This window comes from Elaeis guineensis, chromosome 1 (genome assembly GCF_000442705.2).
Source record: "Elaeis guineensis isolate ETL-2024a chromosome 1, EG11, whole genome shotgun sequence".
In the NCBI taxonomy this organism is placed as follows: Eukaryota; Viridiplantae; Streptophyta; class Magnoliopsida; order Arecales; family Arecaceae; genus Elaeis; species Elaeis guineensis.
Window position 1 is genome coordinate 13,733,298 of NC_025993.2, and position 24,110 is coordinate 13,757,407.

Consider the following 24,110-nt stretch of genomic DNA (forward strand, 5'->3'; position numbering starts at 1 on the left):
TGAATAGGATTCAATCCTTATGCCTATTTAAAGGGACCTCCCTTAAGATCTCTAGAGCATCAAAATCAGCAACCCCTCACACCCAAAGGCTCTCCCCACGCCCTCTCTTCCTCTCTCTCTCTCCTCTTGGGTGTTCTATACACCCCTTCCTTGGGACGCACGTCCCAAAGAGATCTATGCCCAAAGGAGTTTGGGTGCCTCTTCTTTGCTGGTTTCTAACATCTGATAGCAGCACATAACAAGGAGAAACTTTAGAGAAGAGGAGAAGAAGATCAAGAAGAAAGATCAAGTGTTGATCGCGATCCAGGCTTCGTTCAGATTCAGCAGACCAAATTTTGGAGAACTAAAATTCAGATTAAAGAGGACTGTTCTAGGCTGATCCAGATAGATACTCGTAGAAACCGAATACGTGCGGCTAACAGAGAGCCTCATCTCTTCCAGATTCAGATTTGAAGAAAAAGATTGCGAAACAGGTATGTGATTTGATCACAATCTAAATTTCAGCATATATTAATTTCGGCATATGAAATAGATTCATGTGATTTTATGTTTTTATACATACAAAATTCAGATTAAAAGTGTTTTAATCTTAGTCTCCTTACGGTGTTTAGAAAATAAAAATTTTGAAATACATATGCATGCGCCAAACCCCGAATTCCAACAGTGATATCAGAGCCACGAATTTTCAATGTTGAATTTTAATATACATGCTTTTGAAAAGATTTCAAAATCAATTTTTTCTTGATACATGAGATGTTTGGATGGATCGTCAAATCTGAAATTTGATTTTAGATTTAATTCTAGAATATATAGTTGATATGTTGATGCATGCATAGATCTGAAAATTGATCTAAAAAGAGTTCTAGTTCATGTGAAATAGATATATGCATGAAACTTGAATTTTTTTGTGATCTGAATTTTGATTCGTATGTATGATGTATGATTGTATATTTAGATCATAAATTTGGTTTTAATCTAATCTATGATTAGTATATGAGATATATGATATCATGTTTAGATCTGAAATTTTGTTTAGATCTGATTTTACATGCATATATATGATATATGTTTGCATGTTAGAACTTAAAAATTATTTTCATGTTTTAATACTTACTTTCATACAAAAAATTTAGATCTGAAATATGATTTTAGAATCTAAAATTTGTTTGTGCACGAAGATTTTAGTCATGAAAAAATCAAAAATTAAATCATGTAATAGAATTACATCTAAGATTTTTGATTTGAGCCATATGGATCTAATTCGATTAAGTAACTGGTTAAACCGAGTCAAGTGTTGAATTGAGTTAGATCAATTAAGTTAATGATCATACAATTATTGTTGATCAAATCGATTGAGTCCCATATGCAGAATCGATTAACCTAAGGACCTAATTTGGCTTGTTGATTTGAGCCCGATTCACTTGAGCTAACCAATTCTGATCAATTATCTAATTGGTGACTAAGGTAAGTAATTGAAAGATGATTATTTAATTGGTTCCATTGCTTACCTGGCCAATTTATTGGTGTCTAAAGAAAGCAAACGGGGGACCCCACTAATCTCCACTTACCTGGCCAATTTGAAAGATTGAGTCATAAATATGGTTGCTTGGTGGTTTGATTTAGCCCATGCTAATTACATCAGTCATGTGATGACTGATTAGATAAGACCTAAACCCAAATCTCTCCACAAAATATTAAGTCCAAGATCTTCCACCGTTGTAGATGTGCAGACGTGCTACCGGCGTCGATTGTTCTCGGCTGGTCACAATGGTTCAGTTGCATCAGGAACACGCAACCACTCTATTAGCAAAGAGTTGCTGCAGGATAAAGATGGGTTGGACCCAATAACTGTTAGGTGAGGGACCTAATGACGGCTTTACACCTGCTTGTGAACGGTGGATCTGACTTAACTAAGAAGTACGGGCAATAATTGTTAATTGAGCCCACATGACTTAGAGACCAAGTGGCTGCAATATGCTTAGAAAAGCATCTGGACAAAGAGTTGTCCACGCATCGGCATTTATTCGTGTTACCAATAACTGTTAGGTGAGGTGCACGACATCGATGGGACCGCAGCACCCACTAGAAACCCAAATATCGTGTTAGTGTTTTCGTTTCTCCACCGAGAACGTGGGAGATCTGATAAAATAGTGGGAGTTTTCTTTTGCATCTAAAAATCTCTAGAATAAATTATAAAAATAAGTACAAACATCCAATTAGAATCTTTACTCTCTGCTATTCATTGTGTTAGCTTCCAACCTTCTAACTCAAATCCTAAATATCAACCGATTAACCAAAACCGATTATATAGATTGGCTCACAAATTTAAGAATTATTCTTAATTTAAAAAATTAAGCAATATTCTCTATCAGATTATTATATTATTAACGACTTATCCAACTCATAGTCAATGAGTTATACTTGATGAGTGGATGGACAATGATAATTAAGATAGGTGCTATGCATGAGCACATGTTCACTGCCTACGACACGTTGAATCATCTGCAAGTGTTATGAGGTGATTAGAGTCACATAGCGCATATGATGCGTGATGGGCAGTCAGTCTATGATCGTTATTTGATAATGATCGAGGACATTAAAAAGCTTAAAAGACTCGACATGACCATGCATAAGGAATTGCTTATAGATTTAATCCTGCGATCCCTGATTAGTTTATATGGATAGTTTATAGTAAACTACCATATGAAAGACTATCATGGCACTTTATCTGAATTAGTTAAAATATTGATAACAAAGGAACCTTGAAAGAGTTCAGAGATAAATACCTGGAGAGCCTAAAGAAACAAAGATACACCTAGAGTAGTATGTAGAAATTGCTCAATATTGTCCTTACGATTTTCTCTTCTCCTAATTGAGCTACAAACTCTAGTGTAGAGTCGATGGGAAAGTAGAGGGCTGAAGAAGTAACCTTTGAATTGGCTATAGGGCAACAGTTGCTGCTGTGGTCATGGGTATCTGTCCTTTGCGATCATCGTTTGAATTTAGTTCTTAGAGACAGTCATTATCATTTGCATGTTGATGCATATGTGAACTTAATTGAGCAATCAGTAAATGCCATTGGATCTGAGAGATCCAAAATTGAGATAAAATTTAAAGTATATATGAAACCTATAGCTAAGTCATATTGGAGAAGAAATGATTAACAAACTGAAAAAATATGGGCTTGGGCTCATTGACTGTTGAGTCAAATCTAGTTTGTGCATCATCTTTTCGAGAAAATATGATCAAGTTACTCTTGTGGGACAAGAGGAAAAGGACTACTGAGATACTTATCCTTGTGCACATTTGATGTGTGTAGCCTATGTGATGTGCTAACCAAGGAGTTGTCTCTATTTTGTATATGATATACAAATCTGAAATTTTTGAAAGATTCAAAGAATTCAGATGTAAGTAGAGAAACAAATCGCTGAAGGTACTTCGATCAGATCGAGGATGCAATACCATTGAAAGAAATTTTTCGATTATCTCATAAAATGACATTGTTTCATATTGGATCCCTCTTAATAAATCTCAGCTCAATGAGATAAGAAGAGTCAAGGGACTATATGAGATATGATCTGGTCCATGATGAACATCACTGATTTATATTTCTTTAGGGACATGCTTTATTTCTATGGAATTGGGTTCTCTCTAAACCTGTTCCTACACACCGTTTGAGATATGACATGATGAGAACTGAATCTTGATTATTTTGAGATTCAAGGATGTCTAGCCTGTGTCTAGAACAGCAAGTGGATATGTTAGAGGATAGGTCTATAAAGCTCTTCTTAAAAGAGTTTGAGATATTACTTTCCGATGGGATTACAATGTGATTGTGACTCAATGCTATCTTTTTGAAAAACTGTTTAACCAAAATAAGCAGTGGGAGGAAAGTTAAGCTCTAAGAGAGTGTCTCTGAAGAGCAGGGAGCCTTGGGTCCTTAAGGACATATTAATCATGAGCCAGTAGACGTGTATTTCTCCACCTGTATACATAGTAGGATCTTCAATCCTCTCGAAAGGTACTTGAGCATGCTTAACAAAGAATGCAGAGAAAATCATTTCTCATGGGATATAGAGAACATAGAGATGATCCCAGAACCTACAACCAGGCGATGTGAGACATCGACTCCAAGAAAAGATGCGAAATAGCTTTCCTGAGTAGAGATCTTTTGAAGATTTCTATATGGAATAGCCTATAGATTTCACTTCTTGTGATAGGTGATCACAAAGACCACAATACCCTTGGAGTTGGAACATTCATTTCAATGATATGATCAAATTGTTTGATCAGATATGAGAAATTATGGATTTCAAAAGGGTTAGTGGGAGTGTCCAATACTGACATCGGTTAAAATATGATCGAATATAGATTTCTCTATAAAAGACAGTGAGCATCCTAAAGATCTATAGAGATAGATGCAATTGGATGCTTGTGCTTTCACAAATAAAGTACAGAGACCGGATGCTGAAAGCGTTAAGCATAGAAATCTCGGAGAGGGGTCTGCTACCCTCTCGAGCATAGTCGTATGCCATAAAATACTTGAACTGATTATACCGTGATTGTCACAAATATCAATTGTATCTAGGCTGTGAGCGCTGGATTGCTATGAAAATATCCTTAAGCTCTTAAGAAGAACTGAGGACATGTTCGGAAAAGGATCAAAGCTAGGAGTGGGAGGTACACCAATTCAGACTTTATGTCTGATGTTGATGGTAGAATGTCTACATCATGGATGTGTTCCTATGTCGATATCTTGGAAGGATTCTAAATAATTGATCAATGAAAGCTGAGTACATTGTAGATGTGTAGGATGCATTCTAGTTGTAATGTTAATTGCAGAATTAGTTATCATATCATCAGATGCCGCGATACTGTACTGCAAAGACAATGACACCATAGCCCTTGCTAACGAGCCTAGATCTCACCAGATATCCAAGCATATAGAACAGCTGAACACGTGACTACCTTGAGTAAAAATATATAGAGGTACAGAGAGCAAACTCTACATGTGATGTGGATAACCCACTGGTAAGTCACTTGACTAGCCTAAGACTATAGCCTGTCTTGTGAAGATAGGACTTGGTACATGGCATATTAGCTTAAGTGCAAGTGAAAGATTGTTGGATGTATGTCCTAGAAGCCAATCTTGACTGACATATTTTATATCTCTAGGACATGATTTTATACTTATTGGGCAGTTATATTACCATTCATATCTATGTGTTCATGAATCATCCAAGAGATTAACAAGATGATGACATATATTCTTAAAGAGTTGAAAATTTGAGACATATGCCATTGATGGTTGATTCCTAAATTGCTCCTGATCATAGGATCATCATGAGGATGGTGATTGATCCGGATAGACCAGTGCACAGATTGCTTTTTTCGGATAGATGAATTTCGAGTCTGCAGTATAGAAACATTGGAGTGAGAGTGTAGGTGGTTGTTAGAGAACAACTAGCACTGAGCATGACCAACACGAGAAGTTACATGGATGTCTGCTCACTCGTTAGTGACTTTCTCGATGCTGCAGTGTATGACTAGTCCTTTGATCTGAGATGACACTACTGCTCACAGTGAGGCTGCTGGAGTTTGACTGACACATCAACATGAATCTCAAAGAGCTTTTGTAGTGGATGTTGACGACAGTTGGTCCACTGTAGGAGTGGGGTGTGCATCAAGATGAGATCTATCGATCCTAGCAGAAAGTAATCTTATGAGATTTAAGAGGCTGAGTCCTTAAGTCTATGGACATAGCAGTGTGATTGATGGAAAAAATTTTTCATAGAATCACATATGAACTTAAGCTGATTGAATCCATCATATGACTGATGTTGAGATTTGACGATTTATCCATGACCTGCCATCTAATCGGGACTCACGATAGAGGGACTGAATCACACGTTAACTACACCTAGAGGTTCATTTCAGTTTTACTGGGTTGCCACTGCATACTGCTAGGTATCACTAGTGGATTCTGAGAGTTCACTAGGGTTGTTCTGAATCGACAATCCTTATTGAGTTAGAGTAAAATTATTTCGATCTATTGAAAAGAGTTTCAATGATACGATGATAGAGATCATTGTATGTCTCACTACTAGATAAAATTGAATCTATGAGGTCACACAACAAAAGGATTAGGCTTAGAATAAGTAATTGAGCTTATGAAGTGTCAATTGGGTTTAAAAAACCCATTGGATTCATAGTAATCTTGCTAGCACATGGTTGGACCCAATTTTTCTTTCGTTGGGATTACTTATTTGATAAGTTAATTCTAACTTAATTACCTGTTAATAACCTACATGAATAAATTCATGAGACTTCAATTATTGGGTGTCTAAGATTATAGATCACATAAATTAAGGATGCAAGTCCCTTATGAATCTCCTTGATAGTTATTATGGGACGCCACTTTGATTTGATCAATTTGGACGTGTCCATTAATTAAAGGGCCTTTGATTTTCATATGGAGTATCTCTTGGGTGCAAAAAAGGATATCTAATTATGGGTGCAAAGGCTCTAATAGTTGACGCTTAATGGACTTCCTAATGTAAGTTGGATAACTTAAGTTAATAAGAATCCTAATGCAAGTAGGACTTGTAATATGAGATTGAATAGGATTCAATCCTTATGCCTATTTAAAGGGACCTCTCCTAAGATTTCTAGAGCATCAAAACCAGCAGCCCCTCACACCCAAAGGCTCTCCCCATGCCCTCTTTTCCTCTCCCTTTCTCTCCTCTTGGGTGTTCTATACACCCCTTCCTTGGGACGTGCGTCCCAAGGAGATCTATGCCCAAAGGAGTTTGGGTGCCTCTTCCTTGCTGGTTTCTAACATCTGATAGCAGCACATAGCAAGAAGAAACTCTAGAGAAGAGAAGAAGAAGATCAAGGAGAAAGATCAAGTGTTGATCGCGATCCAGGCTTTGTTCAGATTCAGCAGGCTGAATTTTGGAGAACCAAAATTCAGATTAAAAAGGACTGTTCTAGACTGATCCCGAGTGGATACTCGTAGAGATCGGATACTTGTGCGGCTAACAGAGAGCCTCGTCTCTTTCAGATCTAGATTTGAAGAAAGAGATTACGAAACAGGTATGTGATTTGATCACAATCTAAATTTCAGCATATATCAATTTCAGCATATGAAATAGATCTATGTGGTTTTATGTTTTTATGTATGCAAAATTCAGATTAAAAATATTTAATCTTATTCTCCACTGCGATGTTTAGAAAATAAAAATTTTGAAACATATATACATGCACCAAACCCCGAATTCCAACGTAGTCGTAGCATCTGCAGCTAGCAGGTATGCTGCATAGTTTCCTTGCTGTAAAATATGTGAAATAGACATGATTATAGGATTGAAAGAAGCCAACAAAGATAGCATGTAGCAATTTACTTTCTTATCCCAGCCAGGACAGATGGATGCTTCCTTGAAAAAAATATGCTGAGGTTGAAAAAAATCGATGACATTTCTACAATCATTTTCTAGTTTTATAGAATGAACAAGGTGATTTATGACCTTTTGAAGTCCATATTGTATAACAGTTGTTTCTACTTAGATTATACTAGTCACCTCACCAATAAAGATGGACCAAACTTTCATGAATCACCTCGTCTGATCTCATGTAATTAGACCAACACCTCCTATCATAAGTTGCTCTAAAGGAATCATCGACATTGATTTTTAAAAACCTAGGAGTTGGAGAGATCCATTGCACCAGTAATCCTTCATCTTCGCTGACTTGGACGATTATCATTTTCTTTCGACGTTTCCAAAATTTTTAGAATCAGTACCAGGACCCATACTGACTTCTGACCGATACAATATGGTATTCGTACCGACACTCAATACGGTCTAGCATGCCAGTTCTGTACCGGCATAATTTTTTTTATTTTTTTCAATTTCTTTTAAATCCAATCAATTTTTTTTATTTTTTAGTTATTTTAGATCTAAATTAATGTTCATTTATGTTATATAATAATTCTATCACTCTAAATAAAAATAAAAGAAATTCAAAACCACGCATTAAATGCATTTAAAGTACAATCTATCAAGAACAATATACTAATCTTGATCTTTATTGATCTAATATCTTGTCCAGTGTCTATGATACTTGTAAATATCTGGATCATCCACGTACTTAGAAGGAACATCAATCCATTTCTTTAATCAAGCAGCATTGTAGTTCTAAATGCTCATCCCATAAGATATCCTTTCTAGATGGTAAGACATCTCAGATCTCTCGCTCAAGCTCTAACTTTGAGATGTATAGTCAGATTGATGGTACAGTTGTGGAGAGGTCCATCCAAACATACTGACAGCAAAATTCGATCTTTAAGATGCTCCGGACTACATAGGATAGTAATCACTGGAAGATGATGCCTCGGATGCACCATATCATATTCATATGAATCATAAGTTGCTTACGGATGATACGATCCATAATGCAAGGATGAATCCGATGCATCCATAGATCCTACACATGCGAGATCATCTATAGCTGCATCGTTTGCTGGACGACCTCTAGGAGTCCATCGTCTATATGAATCGTATCCTCACAGGCTCTATCAGCTCATGCACCATGATCCCTATCTTGTGTGGCATATGTATAAAGTGAGACTCACCGATGAATCAAAGACCATCCTACGACTGTGTCTTATGAACGATGGTCTTTTATCCTCCAGTCCCTCTCTGGTCATCAAATTCATGACTATTATTATCAGTCCCTTTATCTCTGAATCTAAACTAACTCCGCTCTCGATAAGGCTACTATTATCTTTTCTTTTACTTCGTCTTTTTGTTGAACAGTTATTTGACCTTCCCTCATGCCCCTCTATAATTGACTTTGCTCTGCTTGAGAGAATGATGCCTTCTTTTTGATTAAGATAACCGATCTCGTCTTAATAATTCTCGCTCAAATCTCTAGGAGAATTCTCAAACATGCAGTTACGTGATGAATGACTCCCTTGTGGCCTCTCAGACTGTGGCTAATCAACTGAAACCTTATGTGGAATATTTCTATCAGCCCATTACTATAGATCCACCATAATCTCTAACTATCAAACTAGCTAGTCGTAGAGAGGATCCTAGCTCATCAAGCTCAAACTTCTACTACTGACTTGCAAGCTATTCGATCATCGGATCCTCATCATCATTAACATAGTCATCTATCATCGGATCCATATACTTCAGTTGTATTTTCTTTTAGATGCATTTTAGCCTCAATCTTAAATTATGTACGTATACAAGATTGTTGAGGCACTTCTATGTCAAATGATTTCTCTGTTTGCTGTGGATGAGGACGAAAGTTGACCAATTATGCTGACAGCTATTAGAGGAGACTGTCTAGAAAAGAATGTGGATAGCCGCATATTTCAAATTATTTACGGATTATCCAAAATGAATCTTCCATTCAGCTGCAAAAATATTAAGCAAAATTATGTATCGGATTACATGAAATTCGTAGATATGTAATGTCAATAAAGTTTTATCATTGTTGATATTTAATTTATCTGGATTCATCTTTCTTTTGCTTTCGAGAGTTGATGAGACTCCAAAATTATCTATTTCCTCTCTAAACTATTTCGTCTGTGAAAAATATATTTGTTAACTTAACAAATATGTTAATGATTGCAGACTAGATTCAGTTAAATGCTCGTAACTTAATTAACCTAACATACCTCTTGCAGACACAGATGCAATTTATGGATTGGGCATCATCTTATATATCATATTACAGAGAGTAGTTAGAAGCTCCTTATCTATATCTATCCCAATCTATCTTAGATATGGTGTATTGGAACCTCGAATTCAAATAGTAAGTTGCAGATAAATTCTATAAATGATTAAGTAATCTTATACAAATACAAGAGAAGAAAAATTTTTAGAAGATTCTTAATTTCGTGCTTACCTGTCAGATGCAAGTCCTAATCCAACTGATAGTCCCATCGTCGCTCAATGATGCTTTTATGTATTTTTGAGTATGTTTCAAATCTATCTCACTAATCTATTTCTTTATCCTCTATATCATATGATACAAAAAGCTCATTTGATAATATCTTTCATTGTCTATGGCTCGAAGCACCTCGTATAATAATTTAATAACTTCATTATATTATTAGCTCGTTGCTAGAATGACTGACTCATCATCAAGTTCTCCACATAACTTCCCTCAGTGTTGGCCCTTGCATATCTGCTCTTCTGCCACTCTGCACTAACAAACATCTGACACAAGACTACTTTCTTCTCTAGAAGGCTATTAAGTGCTATGTGTTTGTAGCAAACTGTGTGACATCCAATCTCAAGATCTCTCTTCTAGTGTATGTCCGTATCAATGATAGGGCCTATTTATTATTGTACATGACTCTAATAATAGTCTGAAGTGAGTCCACTGCCTGTTACACCCTACAAAGCTTCCCAATATCCATTAATATGAGATCAATGCAATGTGTAGCACATGACGTCTACTAAATATGCGGTCGCTACTTCATCAGCAACTCTTCGATAGCCTTATACTGCGACCCACTATCTATGATAATTTACATAATATTCTGCTATCCTACCGCATCAATCACCTCCTCCATCAGTCCAAGGATGGATGTGGTGTTGTGCATTTTATCTGAAGCATTAGTGGACTTGTGAAAAAATATTTTTCCATCATAATATGTCAAGAAGTTGATGATGCTCCGCTTAGTAGAACCGGTCCAACCATCACATATCACTGTGAGTCCATATGTGGGCCACTTATTCTTATAAGAAGAAATCCATCTTTTCAACTTCTTGTTATCATCAAGAAGCTCATCATATATGACCGTAGGTCCTAGAGGATCTATATTCGACCAACAGCTTGTATGGCTGAAATGGCAGATCGATAATGTGTTGTTTGCTGTATTTGTTGGAATGTGGTTGAAATAAAATCATGATCCAATAGCTCGCCACATATCCTTCTTATCCTTCTTCAGTATACTATTAATATTCTGCTGTTTTGAATCCTTGCTGAAAAAATCTGTGGATCCAAATCATGGATGGTGGCTCCTGCTGGAATCTCTCTAGAGGACTTCCTCCTACTGCCAAAAATTCCAGCATAGATAAAATATTATGCTTACCTCTGACAGTCTCTCTGAATGAGGATGTCCTCTTGAACTTGGATTCTTCTCAATTGATCATAAGCTGGACCCCGATTCATAGCATGACGATCCAAATCATCCTCTGTACCTAGCCATCTCTTCTAGCCGTTATTGATCATCTAGATTTGCCTGAATGGCAACCTCAATCTGTGCCTCCTCATCATCTAGAGCGGAGGCCTCTGACTTTTTGAAGTGATCGAAAGATGGTTCTGCGGCTCGACAGTCCACCACCCTCTTCTGCTTTGCCCTCTCCGTCGTTGTTTTAAAATCAGCAAAATGCTTCTTCATCAATTGTCGGACCTTCTACAGATATTTTTACACATACTACATCGAGATACCATTAGCCAAATGCTACTTCAACCCAGTCATCCCTCCTTCCTTGAACTATGTTGCATTATTTGCATCTCCAATGATGCTGAGAACATCTCGTCATGATCCCAACAAATGTCACGCTCCAAATCCTTGATGCTACAAGTTTAACAAAGCACCTTAGTTTAATATGTACGTAAAAATAACAAAATTTTGTCATCCTAAAAAGAAAATCTAATTCTTGAACTCCTGAAAAATACATCTGAATAATATATTTCATACTTCTAATTTTACATAATTTTTATTGATATCTAATTTTTATATTGAAAAATAATTTTAAATCTCATAAATTCAGAAAAATATATGATGTTCTTCAAATAATACTTCTGAATTAGCTAAAATGTATTACTAATTTTACATATTTTTTAAATTGATTACATATTTTGTATCATTTAACAAATTAAAAAATATTTTTAAATTTTAAAAATTTTAAAAATTTATTTGAGCTTAGATCCAAGTAGAAATATATATCATGGATGCTACATATATTTTTCTAAACCCATGAACATGCATTAAAGACTATCTATTTTTTAATTTTACTTAAAATTAGGCCTAGGCTACTATGCACGGCATGCATCAAAATCTTCATAATCGGACATTAATTTTAAAGTAAAAGTAACTTGAACCATCCTAAACAATATTCTGATTTTACAGTTATTTTTTGAATTTTATTTATTTATATTTTTTCAAAAATATATCTTTTTTAATTTTAAAAAAATATAATTAATAAAAATTAATGATTTTAGCGTCATCATATAGACGCCTAAAGATCTACAACATATAATGCAATCACACCAAAAACAAAAATTTTGGCATAATTTCTCTTTATTTTTCTATTTATTACTGTTTTTTGACCAAAAAATGCAAAAAAAATGAGTGGGGGAAAAGTTGGATTACCTTGAATCTGACTGAAATATCTTGATTTCTTGATGAAATTATGAAAGATCCGACGAGTTGGAGGTGGTTTTCTTTTTCTTCCTCGATTCAAAACTAAACGAAAGAAAGGCAGAGAAGTGTTTGCTTCTCTACCTTTCTTTCGAAAGGCCATCCTTATACTACCCAGACAGCCCTCACCCCCCCCCCCACGTGCAGCTTGCTTCGATAGCCCTGCCTATGTGTGGCTCGGTTCAACCCACATGCAACTTGCTTTGACAGCTCCACCGAGCCGAACCGACCGGAACTACATAGGTTCGCATAGTTCGGGGCAGTACCGCACCGAGATTGGTTCAGTGTGGGGCCTTTTCCCGAATTTATGGCTATAGGGTGTACTGACTGGTTCAAGCCGGTATGAAATTTCTTGCCTTGCTCGAGGTATTGATCAAATCTCAAGTATGTATTGATCTAGACCTTTCGCAAATAATTTTCCTAGACAGTTTGTATCAATGCAATTTCACGGGGAGCAAACATTAAAACACTTACATCTACATCCATGGACATGGATCTTCATTATTCTGATACTCATTAAACACAAACACATATAGAGATTATCTCCCTATATCTACTCACATGTTTCATGAAAACTCAGTTTTACTTGACTACTGCAAGGACTAGATCAAAATGTTCTGTGCGTCTATTAACAAACAGTATTAAATACTACCATAAATGAAAAAGGCATGTCGAATAATTGGATAATCTCTATGAAAGTATAAAGCATGAACCATTCATGACTTGCACACAGATCAAGCTGGAAACTGAAAATGAGAATTAATTGAGACAAATTAAAATATTAACAAATAGAATCTAATGTTGACCTACTACCATGTTAAAGTCTGTATAGCAGTGGACACAGGAAAAAAAAAAGATTAAAGAAGCTAGTTATACATGGAAGAAATATAAGCACTAGCTAATCCATAAGAACCTGAATTTTGCCGAGCCAGTTTTGCACCAGACTAACAAAATCTTCACATGTGCTTGAGCCATCATGGCTCTGGAGTGCTTTGTCGACAATCTCATCAGGACCCTAAAAAAACAGCATAATAAGTTAAAGCAGCATATGCCAACATTTATTCCTAGAATTTATAGAACATGTGATGCAAGTGGCTGAATTTGCAGGTAATCATAAGATGGATTTATTGAAATTTCCTTAGTTGGAAAGAAAATCATGAGTTTATGACGAACAATTCTGCCCTTATAAATTAAAAGAGGAGAAACCTCTCTCCTTCTCTTCCCTTCTCACCTTGCTCATCTTCCTTTTTCCCCATGTGGTTATATCAGACTCGACTAGATTTTTTTGACTCTTCAAACTTGGATAGGATAATGTTTAATGATCATCAGGTTAGGGGATTGAACTAGACCATTTTTTCCCATAACAGATTAGACTCAGATCAACTGTGATCCAATTTGAATATGTAAATATAGTTATGGCTCATTGAAGATTCCAGATTCACCATTTTCAAGCTAACATTTCTACAAAGCCATCCCTCCAATTAAGGCCTTGTTGCTCTCTTCCACCCTTGTTCTCACAGACCAAATGCATACCACATCACTAGCCTTCAAATATTCAAAATGCTCTTCTTATTAGTGGCTATTGTCTTAAGAGATTTCTGGTAAGCAAAAGCGTCCCTCTCACAATCTCATCCCACATAACTACCATCATTAATCCCTAAACTGACCAGCACCCTCTTTATGCTCATCAAACTACCATCAACCACAATCCCAACTCCCCCCTTGGACTTTTCCACGCATATCCTTTCCACTTGACATCAGCAACTTGGAACCATTCTATCATCATCTAACACATGAGCTGCACTTTGAAGGAGCAATGCTAGGAGGACAAACTTTATATGCATGTCCCATGGGACGGCTGAGGTGTCATAACTTTTTCATCAACATGAAATCAACTAGGTTCATAAAACATTGTGTATTTCGTGGGGCCAAACCAATGCCATGCTGACAAAAATGTGCGCCACACAAGATGTCCCATAAAGTGGTCCACCAAGCATGTTCCTCTATGAGGACCCTTGCTGCTGCAAGGGATGACTCATGATTATTCTCAATGCCACAATTGCATAGCACATTAGAAGCCGCCTTACTCATTACTCTATTGTTTAGCTCTTAAAAATGATGATTGTGACTCATGCTTCCGACTCTTCAAGTAAGTTCCAAAAAGAAAATCACCAGTCATCTTTATTTGATAAGAAAAATTCTTCTCAATCAATCACCCAACAATCATCAACTCAGCTAGATCCACAAATCAAGTGATTGAAATAGGAAACATAGCCTGCTTAACCTAGAATCAAAATTACAGAGCTCGACTTCAACACAAATGTTCATAAAATTGTCACAGAGTCAACTAATTTACAAACACAACCCCATTAAATTCAAAATAAAAGTACTCCGACACCCTATTTCTCAATTTAATTGGCAAAAGGAGACTAGTTTAATGACACAATCATCTGAGAAATGACAACAAATCTCATAGTCTCCATGTGAGATTTTCCAATGCCCACTCTTACCACATTAATGAAGCATGAGTGGATGTGGGTGCCGGGAATTGGATCACTCAGAAGGATTTAGAAAAAAAAACACATAAAAAGTGGGTGCAGGAACAAGGTTCCAAAGAGACGTTGCGACAACTAAAGGCAGAAATTTCCCAGTACTAAGGAATCGGCTTGACCTATTTTAATCTTCTTACCCTTTTCAGTCTTTTATGTAAGTGATCAATGAAATGATTATGGAATGTTTTCCTAAATGAAGACCATCCTTTGAACCGTCCTCCATCATGATATTGAATAGTTTCCAAGATCTCCATCCACTTAAGTAACTAAATCAACTCATCGGTGACATCAGACAGCATGGGACACATCATATTCTTCACAACAAAAAGTGAATCTCATGCAAAAAGCACTTTTAATGTATAAAGGACCATTGATCCTCATCCATTTATGGTACCCATCCATCATTTGTCATTTCATTTGCTAGTGCATCTTAAGCACAAATCTATAGCATCCCAGGATTCCCTGCCATCTACACCTATACCTCCTGCTTCCCAAGCACATCTTCACCCCTAAGACCTACTTCAACATAGAAAACATTCAATCTATGTCCTCACTTAAAAAAACTAATTTCACTTACCAACAATTAGAGCTCAGCCTCCTATATACAATAGAACTTAAATTAACCTAATGTATAATTTCTCACGCACAAAAAATACAAAAACCTATCACAAGGTACCTTTACCATCCATCTCCAGATAATTATTTACCCAGTGCAAAAGATCAAAATTCTTATGCCATTTCGTTATTCAAGATGTGAAAGAATTTTAACCACTTCTGGAATACTACAACATATTGACTTTCATAATAAATTCGCTATATATCCCAAATAATTATGATATTGATTATAGTAGAATATCCAATATAATAAACATATCGGGTTTATAAGAGATAATACACTAATGTATTAGTACCAACCATGTAGGAGCTAACAAAGGCATGTGAATGAGTTCCGCGAAGTGGTATGCCAAACAGCCTTCCAGCTGCAACATTGCTGTTGAAATAAAATGAGAAGACGACTTAAAAAGACATAGCTAAATCATTCAAATCAATAGTGACAATCATCCAAAAAAAAGAAAATACAAGAGAAACAGATAATTAAGAGATAATTGAGCAAGATCTATGTGCAAGTACAACATGCTATGCTATTTCAGCCTGAAGATACATTCAAGCCTATGAAAAAAATGGAGATTGTGTCAGGAGTAACAAATAAAAATGGCTTTATGACCTAAGAAGGTTGGAGGAACAAAATTAATTGTGAAACACTACTAGAACTCAGCCCAATGTTAGTGATTTACCATTGGCTAGAGTTAATGGTCAATGCTAGAGGAAAGTACACAAACACTTTATAGGGTCAAAGAATATGTCAATTACCACAAAAGGGGTCGAGAGATGGTCAAAACAAATAATTTGTTTTATAAGCAGCAGAAGACTAAATTTATACTGAAACTATTTTCTTAGCAATGTTATGTTTCTATTTACATAATCAAGTGATGTATTTAATTATATTATAAGATTCTATAAAACCAATAAATTCAGAATAAGTCAATATAGGACACACATAAAAAAAATACTATATCAAAATTATTTTAAAAAAAATGTTGACCCAAGATGCTGTATGGCTTGCTATTATTTTAAAAGTGACTATCAGATTTGTACAATCTAACAAAAACATTTTAAAAATTGAAATTAAGTCATTCAAATAATCCTTATCCATTACTATTTGATCTTAGCAAAAAAAAAAAAAGGGGATTAGTTAGCTTATTCAAAGATTTAATAAATTGAATAATCATAAAATTTGCACCCAGCAAATACTTACTTTTTTCAATGAATGGAATCTGAATTATCCATTATAGGAGTGCATACTAGAATTTAAAGTGCTAGGGGGTTCACTCTCTCGTTCCCTTTCGAGAAAAAGAACCCTAAAATAATTCATATAAATGTTCATACATAATAACGCATTCAAAAAAATAATTAACTTATTTCCAGGGTCAGTAAAGTGTTAATAATTTGTAAATTTTCAATATTTCCAGTGGATTGTTATGCAAATCAGAAAAACTTTTTTTTTCTTTAACTAGTACATTTACTAAGTTTGTTAGTGGAATTAGTTTATAATTACTCATAGGGGAATATTTTGTTTTATCAATGAGACAAATAACAGATAACCAACAGTTTCTTTGACAAGCTTCTAAGTTTCTGTCTAGGTCCCAGGACCATCTTATTTTCTTAAGGCTTACAAAAATATATGTCAGCATCTCACTAATCATACTTCCAATATTGGCAATTGCAGAACCATAGGCATCTCTATACCATTGTTTTTCCAAAAATTCTTTCTTTTGAATTGGGGTTCATCTCCTTATGAAGACACTAAGTCCACCCCTAAGAAGGATGGAGATTTTTATTTTTTATTTTGTTCCATCATGTACCTTTCTGTATGAAATGTTCGATAATGAAATTAGTGTTCCATACATTTTGCGGTAAACGAACCTTAACTACCAGGTTCTGGATCCATTATAAGTAGTGTAACAGCTTTTAGATGACCAGACAGATTATTAGACATATTTTGCTTGTTTGCAGGAGTAAGTGGTTGCCCTATCACTAATTGCTTAAAAAGATCAGTGGTTCAGGTATCCAGCCAGACTAAAGCAAGCCATTGAACTTTTCCCCTCTTACTTTTTCTTCCCTTCTTTCTACTCATCTGCTTCTAAATCTCTTCTCCTCCAAATTTGTTTTTCCTTCATTATTGTTTTATTGTCATAGTTTATTGCCTTCAAGGGAAAATGAAGGAGTTCTACTTTCAACATGTTTTATGCATCTAAAAGGCCAATTAAAGTTTGCAATTATTATCATATTGCCTTGTGCCTAAAGTTTTGCACATATGAGATCTCGTGCGAGCATGTGTTTAGTCCTACAATGTTTACATGCTGGGGAGAATTTGAGTACTTATACAAGGCCAAGAAACCTAAATAAGACCTTCTGGTTTGTTTTTTCAGGTGATGTCCTGGGTCATTACAGCATAGTTTGCTTCTTCAACTCTTCTTGCAGCAGTGTCTAATCAAGTTTATCTTAGGGTCAATTTATTATGTTTCGCCTTCTGCTAAAAGGAATTCATGTGATAAAATTGTCAAAAATTAGCACTATGAATTTCACACTCATTTGCACAATGTGGGTATGGTAAGTTTCCTATAAAGATCCAGATAGATGAGGCCATTTAAGCACATCGAATGTCAGAATGGTAAGACCCCTACGACATGGCATTCACTTTTTCAACAGAGTAAACCTTGTTGCATCAAAACCTCCCATGTAGCAGTATCTTGAAGCACTTATTCCTCCATCGGGCCCCTAAGCATAAGATTGAGGGGGGAAAAACATCTGATAAGATAAATATACATGAAGCTTTGACAAAAATGAAAAGAGAAGCAAACAAGAAACCCACTTGTGCCCGTCGAAGCCCAAATTCAAGCAAAGTTTTTGACTTTCCCGCAACAAATCGGTGTCTTGCAGCATTTGTAGTAACTAATGAGGCATAATTGACAAGATTTACAAATGGAGTTTCAAGCAACTGTACCACCTGGGAAAAATCATTGCAATTATAGGTGTCATCAGAGTGATAGCATCCAAAAGCACAACTTCATGCAACCATATCATGAAATGACATACTAAAATGTAACACAATTAAAAATCTACTAGATCCAGAAAACTGGCAGCTATTAAAAGGTACTCACAGCAACTGGTCCTTCAATTCTCATTAAGGGTATCTTAGGAAACACAACAGAACCCTCAGGAATAGCATAAACCTCAACATCTGAGCAGTCAATTGCCCTGAGATAGTCAAAGAAACCATCCTGAAAAAAATATTTTCAATAAATGTTTTTAGCAACAGTGGCATTCTGGAGTGAACATAAACTTTTATCATAATGCATTTACCAACCAAAAAAGGTTGCTTAAACTCGTATGCTATAAATACAACCAAAAATAAGAGTTAATTAGTATACACAATGTGGTTATAATAATCTCTCAACTTGCAGCAATAAATAAAGACGGAAAAGGAATTCAAATATTGCAACAAGTCAAAGATAGGTAGTGTTTTTTTCTCAGCCACACTATGCTAGACTTGCATATATGCAAGGATCGTTGTGCCATTATTATCTTATATATACTTTTTAAGATACTAGTCTTACTTTTGTATTCTCTTTGCCTTCCATTCTGCAACAAGCACTCTACATTATTTCTTTCTTGTATTTCTCAAGGCCTTCCATTCATCAAAGAAACTTCTTACAGACACTATGGTTCTCAATATTTTGTACTGTTTCCATTTTCCGAAATAAAGTTTCTTGAAAGCAAAGAATAGATGAGCACCAGAGTATGATACATAGAAAGTTGTTGAGCTAAAATCCTAATATTAACTATCTTCTAAGAAAATTTATAGTAACAAGACCACATCTCAACAAACTCTAAATTGATGAATGTCACGTGCCTAATATATGATTCATATATTGTTCAATTAATAGATAAATCTGCATATCATTTCATGCAGTTCATATGAAAAAGATGCCTATTCAGCTTTGGTGTTTCAACATGGCTTCCTTAACTCTTAAAGTTTGCGGGCTTAAGAGCTAGTAAACCTTATTCCATCAATTGAAAAACAATTTTGGAAGCAACAAATAGGATTTTCTTGAATTTAAAAATCAATATGAGAGGATATTTCTTCAATCTAATGGCACTAGGGAATCCAAAATTCAACCTACAAAGCATAAGTTGGAAAGGATCTCAGATAACACTAATTAGTCAGCAAAAATACCCATTTTCAGTTATCAGTGGTGGTGGTGATCTGAGAAAATTTTCCTTGCGTTATTATCAAGGTACACCATACCATACCAAGCCAGATGGTACGGGTCGTACTATACCATACCAGTTCAGCGCCAGTATACTAGGGCATGTTCCAACACTCGGTACACCAAACTGGCTCTCATACCAGGCATACCGATACAATAATAGGATGGCATTGATATAGGGCCCAATACTGAAACAGCATATCTTGGTTCTTATTGTTACCCTGATTTAATAGTCTATTATCCACATCCAAATAAACATGAACAAACTTGTATAACATTCACCTTTTCAGCTTCATCCAGGTTTATTCAGTCAAACCAATTTTTTGACTCTTGAATAAAACTCCATAATGCGGGGGCACTTTTCGGATTTCAAAATTGAAAAGCATCTTTATGGTACTTATTCAGTTTTAACTTGTTTAAAACCATTCGAGGGCAAGTAACTGAATAATTTTAGCTGATAAACAAGGAATAAGAACCTATTTGAATACAATTATTTAAATATGCTGGTTAAATTATTTGGGAACCAAACACCACCCACAAGCAAAGAAATAGAGCTGATTATATTAAATGATCTCATAGAAAAATCTAACAAGAGAAACTCGAGGATTCTTTATAAACAGCTATACTGAGACATGTTTCCCTTGCTAGATAATATATTTGTACTTAGTTGTTATTAAAGTGTGAAATAAGAAATTAGCTGCATGACTAACAAACCATACCTCACATGTAGGCATGATTGAGCGCAAGAAGGAGATCTCCTCTTCCTTTAATTTAAAATTAGCAATAAGTCTTATGCATTCCTCAAGACCACCAAAGACTGTGTATTCACCACCAAATGGGTTTTTTCGGAAGAACAAATCAAACCTGACACAAATGTAAAGATATAACAAAACAACAAATGTAGCTTGGAATATACATGTCAACAAATCCTTCCATAGAAATACCTAACATCTGAGATAATGAAGTAAAACAGCAAATCAACTAAGGAGCATCCTGAAAACTAGCATATAGAAAGATGAAGAAGCTAAGGATATAGCAAATCTATGGTCTCAAACATGTAAGGTTATAACAAAATCTAACTAGATTCGCACACAACAAATAAAAATGAAGAAGATAAGCTTACAAAATCACCAATCTATGGACTGACAAATATACACATAAAACTTGAAAAGATGGGGGGAGCAGCAAGCAAATTCTGAGTATTGCCAACTTATTCAGTTGGATACCATAGTGATAGCTATAGCTATGTCTGTGTGCCTAAATAACCAGATGCAGGGTCCAAGACTTCATTGCTTAAGTGCAGATAATGTGAAAGAATTCTTTCACGTTGCATCCTAGTTCTAGGCACAAGACCGATGTACACCGAAGCTCTAATTTTCACACACTGACCCATACTTTCACATTTTGAAGATTCCAAAAGTCCGTATCTTTTAGGAGGAGTCCCAGCAAGGTTTAAGGAGGCTTTTCATCATTGTAGCAGGCACTACTCACAGGTATGTTGCACCATTGCAGTAGGGGACTGTTCATGGTACTGTAATGGAAATTTATAAGAGACCTTATTGTCTTTTAGATTTTATCTTCTTTTGCTTTTATAGATGGCTAGAATTTGTTAATATTTTCGGATTTTGAGTTTATATAAAGGTCGTAAACTGGTAATCTTCCATCTTTAGAAATGGTACTTGAGTTAATTTGATTGAAGGAAGGAAGATAGCCAAAATTTGGCTGTTTCCCTCTCCCCTTCCCTTGTTCTTCATCCTTGGTCTAATTCTTATCTCTCTCTCTCTCTATCTATCTCTCTGAGCAATATCGGGATTTGAAACCTGGACCTCTTGGAGGGAAAGACCTTAGGGATGAGGTGCCAAGCAACTATGTTACTAGTTGTTAATCTGCATGCTGCTCTCTTAATTCTACATTCTTCTATTTTTCTTTCTATTGGTCTTTCTGTCTACTATTTGTTTTCTGCAGTTATACCTGAGCTTAATTTGATAATTTTTGGATTTGCTCTGAATTTATTTTGCACTTCTTTGATCCCTAAAGGCCAGTAGTTGCCATCCCTTATCAATGCAAGAAAACACTTTGAATGCTTTTTCCTGTTCATAAAACCTTGGTAGGTTACCATATATCACTACTTACTGACACTAGAAACCTTCAAAAAGAACTATGGATCCTTGTTTTCCTCCTAATCTTGCAATTAATTCCAAACTTCTACAGCAGACCATAAAATTTTCCCCCTCTAAAGCACTAACCATTCAAGGTGCGTATGAGACATATGCAGCCCTATCCCCAACTCTACAACACTAGCCTATTAATTGAGGAAATGATCCAGGAAATGGAATGAAAAAACCAAACTTCTTTACAAAAAAAACTGACTAATCCTCGGTGTCCCAAACATATAAAGAAGTATGAACATTAATTACAGATTTGGATAAGCCATAACCTATACTCTATTAATATCTTATTATGTAATTGACACACAATTGCAGTTAAACTTCCACCAATCTTGTAGTGACATCTTTATGAAACAGCTTCTATATTTTGAGAGCTTTTTCACAATCCTACAGCAAATCGTATGCAGCCTGTCCAAACTATTCTTTTACATTAATAAGTTAAGAACTATGCAGGTTGTCAAACCATATTCAACTTCTGATTTTGTCATAAATCATGCCATTGCCCATTGTAATGCTTTCACTCTATAAGAGAAAGGAATGAAGCTATGCACATAAGCATCGATCCTTGTTTCTTCATATACTAATGATTGCACCACAAGATATTCAGTGAAACAAAGTAATTATGAGGAGCCATGTCCTCGTAATGAAATAGACTCCTGACAAGAAATAGGTGCGATCTAAAGAAGCTTATAACCACAATTCTATGAACTTCTCACAAGCAACCACTTCAATATTTTTCCATGAGGAAAAAATGCTGAATGAAAAATACCAATCCGTGTCTAATTATCAAATACAGTATTTTACTTTACCAACAAAATATCCAATTCCTTCTATAAAACCATAGTAACAACATTCATCATCTTTTGGAATTCCTTATTGAAGTCTTATTCAATAATTCATAAGCATATTTTGGATAATAGACACGAATCCTTTCAAATCTTAGAATACATGCATTTCCAATACTAGAAGGACAATAGAAGAACATAAAAGGAGAAAAAACAAGAAATGTATATTAGGAAAAAAAACGTCCTTTCACACAGCAGGCGCATCTCACCTAAGCGAGTATAACGTTTATGTAACGAAATTAATGTGGGTAATGTTGGATAAAGAGAGGTCTCTACAGAAAGACAACTGAGAAAGCCTCCACAAAATTCAGGGAGTACAATTAAGAGAATCTTGGTATAATATCTGACATAATTACTAAAACCTGTTCAGATCACAGTAGCAACCGCTATATAATTAAGATAAGAAAGAACTCGAATCATTGGGCAGAGCATCAAATCGTCCCCAAGAAGAGAACTCAATCCCAGCATCAAGAACCGATCAAAAAAGCGACGAGGTTAAGGGAGGGATTGAAAGGAAAGTCTCACACGGCTCGATCGAGATGCTTGCCGGCCTTCCAGTAGGCGTAGGCCATGGTGAACTGGTAGAGATCCGTGAGGAGAGGGGTCACCATCGGGTTCGTCGCCCGCGGGACCGTTCGCCCTTCCGCTCCCATCGGTCCATTCGCGTTCGCCATCGATTCCAGCGTTCTTCGTCACTCTCGGCTTCCCTCCCGTGGCTAGGGTTTCAAGAGGCTGGGTTTGGGGGTCAGAGGGAGGGATGAGTTAACGCAAGCGAGAGGAAGAGGGGACGTGGTGGAGTGGAAGACTGGAAGTGGGAGGAAGAGCAGGGTTAGGGGTAATGGTGACCGTTGGAAGAGCGAGGAGACCAGTGCCGAGATTCCATTTGCGGAAGCGGTGAGCGTGTCCAATGTGCCGAGATTCCGTTTCATTCTTGTCGCATAAATGTTTGCTTTTGTGAATGGTTCTTCGAATATTCTGTTACACTGGAAAACCAAAGAAAGAATCTATAGTTGTTGTTAGAATATTCCGTCTCACTTTGAAGCGGTGCATTGAACTGTTTCTTCTTTTGATGGCAGGTAAAGTTTTTCAGAAAAAAAAAAAAAACAGTTTTTTTTTTCTTTTTTGGAGAGAGAAAAAATCTGACCAAAAGTAAGATGAGAATAGATTCAAAGCAAGACGACTTGTATCCAACGCCCAATTTTACTTGAGCAATCGAAAATTTATTTTCAATATATCATTATAATTGAAATTATTGTTTCCAATAA

At 35.8% G+C, this 24,110-nt stretch overlaps 1 protein-coding gene across 1 annotated transcript in view; it reads right to left on the minus strand.

The window, feature by feature from the left end:
* The window catches only part of LOC105038039 (nicotinate phosphoribosyltransferase 2), a 53,733-nt gene extending 29,980 nt beyond the window's left edge, over positions 1-23,753 (minus strand). Inside the window, exons 1-7 of the mRNA XM_073250847.1 lie at positions 23,371-23,753; positions 20,552-20,696; positions 18,723-18,842; positions 18,434-18,568; positions 18,278-18,339; positions 15,916-15,991; positions 13,362-13,463 (exon numbers count right to left, since the gene is read on the minus strand). Of these exons, the coding sequence (XP_073106948.1) occupies positions 13,362-13,463; positions 15,916-15,991; positions 18,278-18,339; positions 18,434-18,568; positions 18,723-18,842; positions 20,552-20,696; positions 23,371-23,519 (789 nt within the window). The 5' untranslated portion in view covers positions 23,520-23,753. The remainder of the gene's footprint in view (positions 1-13,361; positions 13,464-15,915; positions 15,992-18,277; positions 18,340-18,433; positions 18,569-18,722; positions 18,843-20,551; positions 20,697-23,370) is intronic.
* Positions 23,754-24,110: the final 357 nt, after the last annotated feature.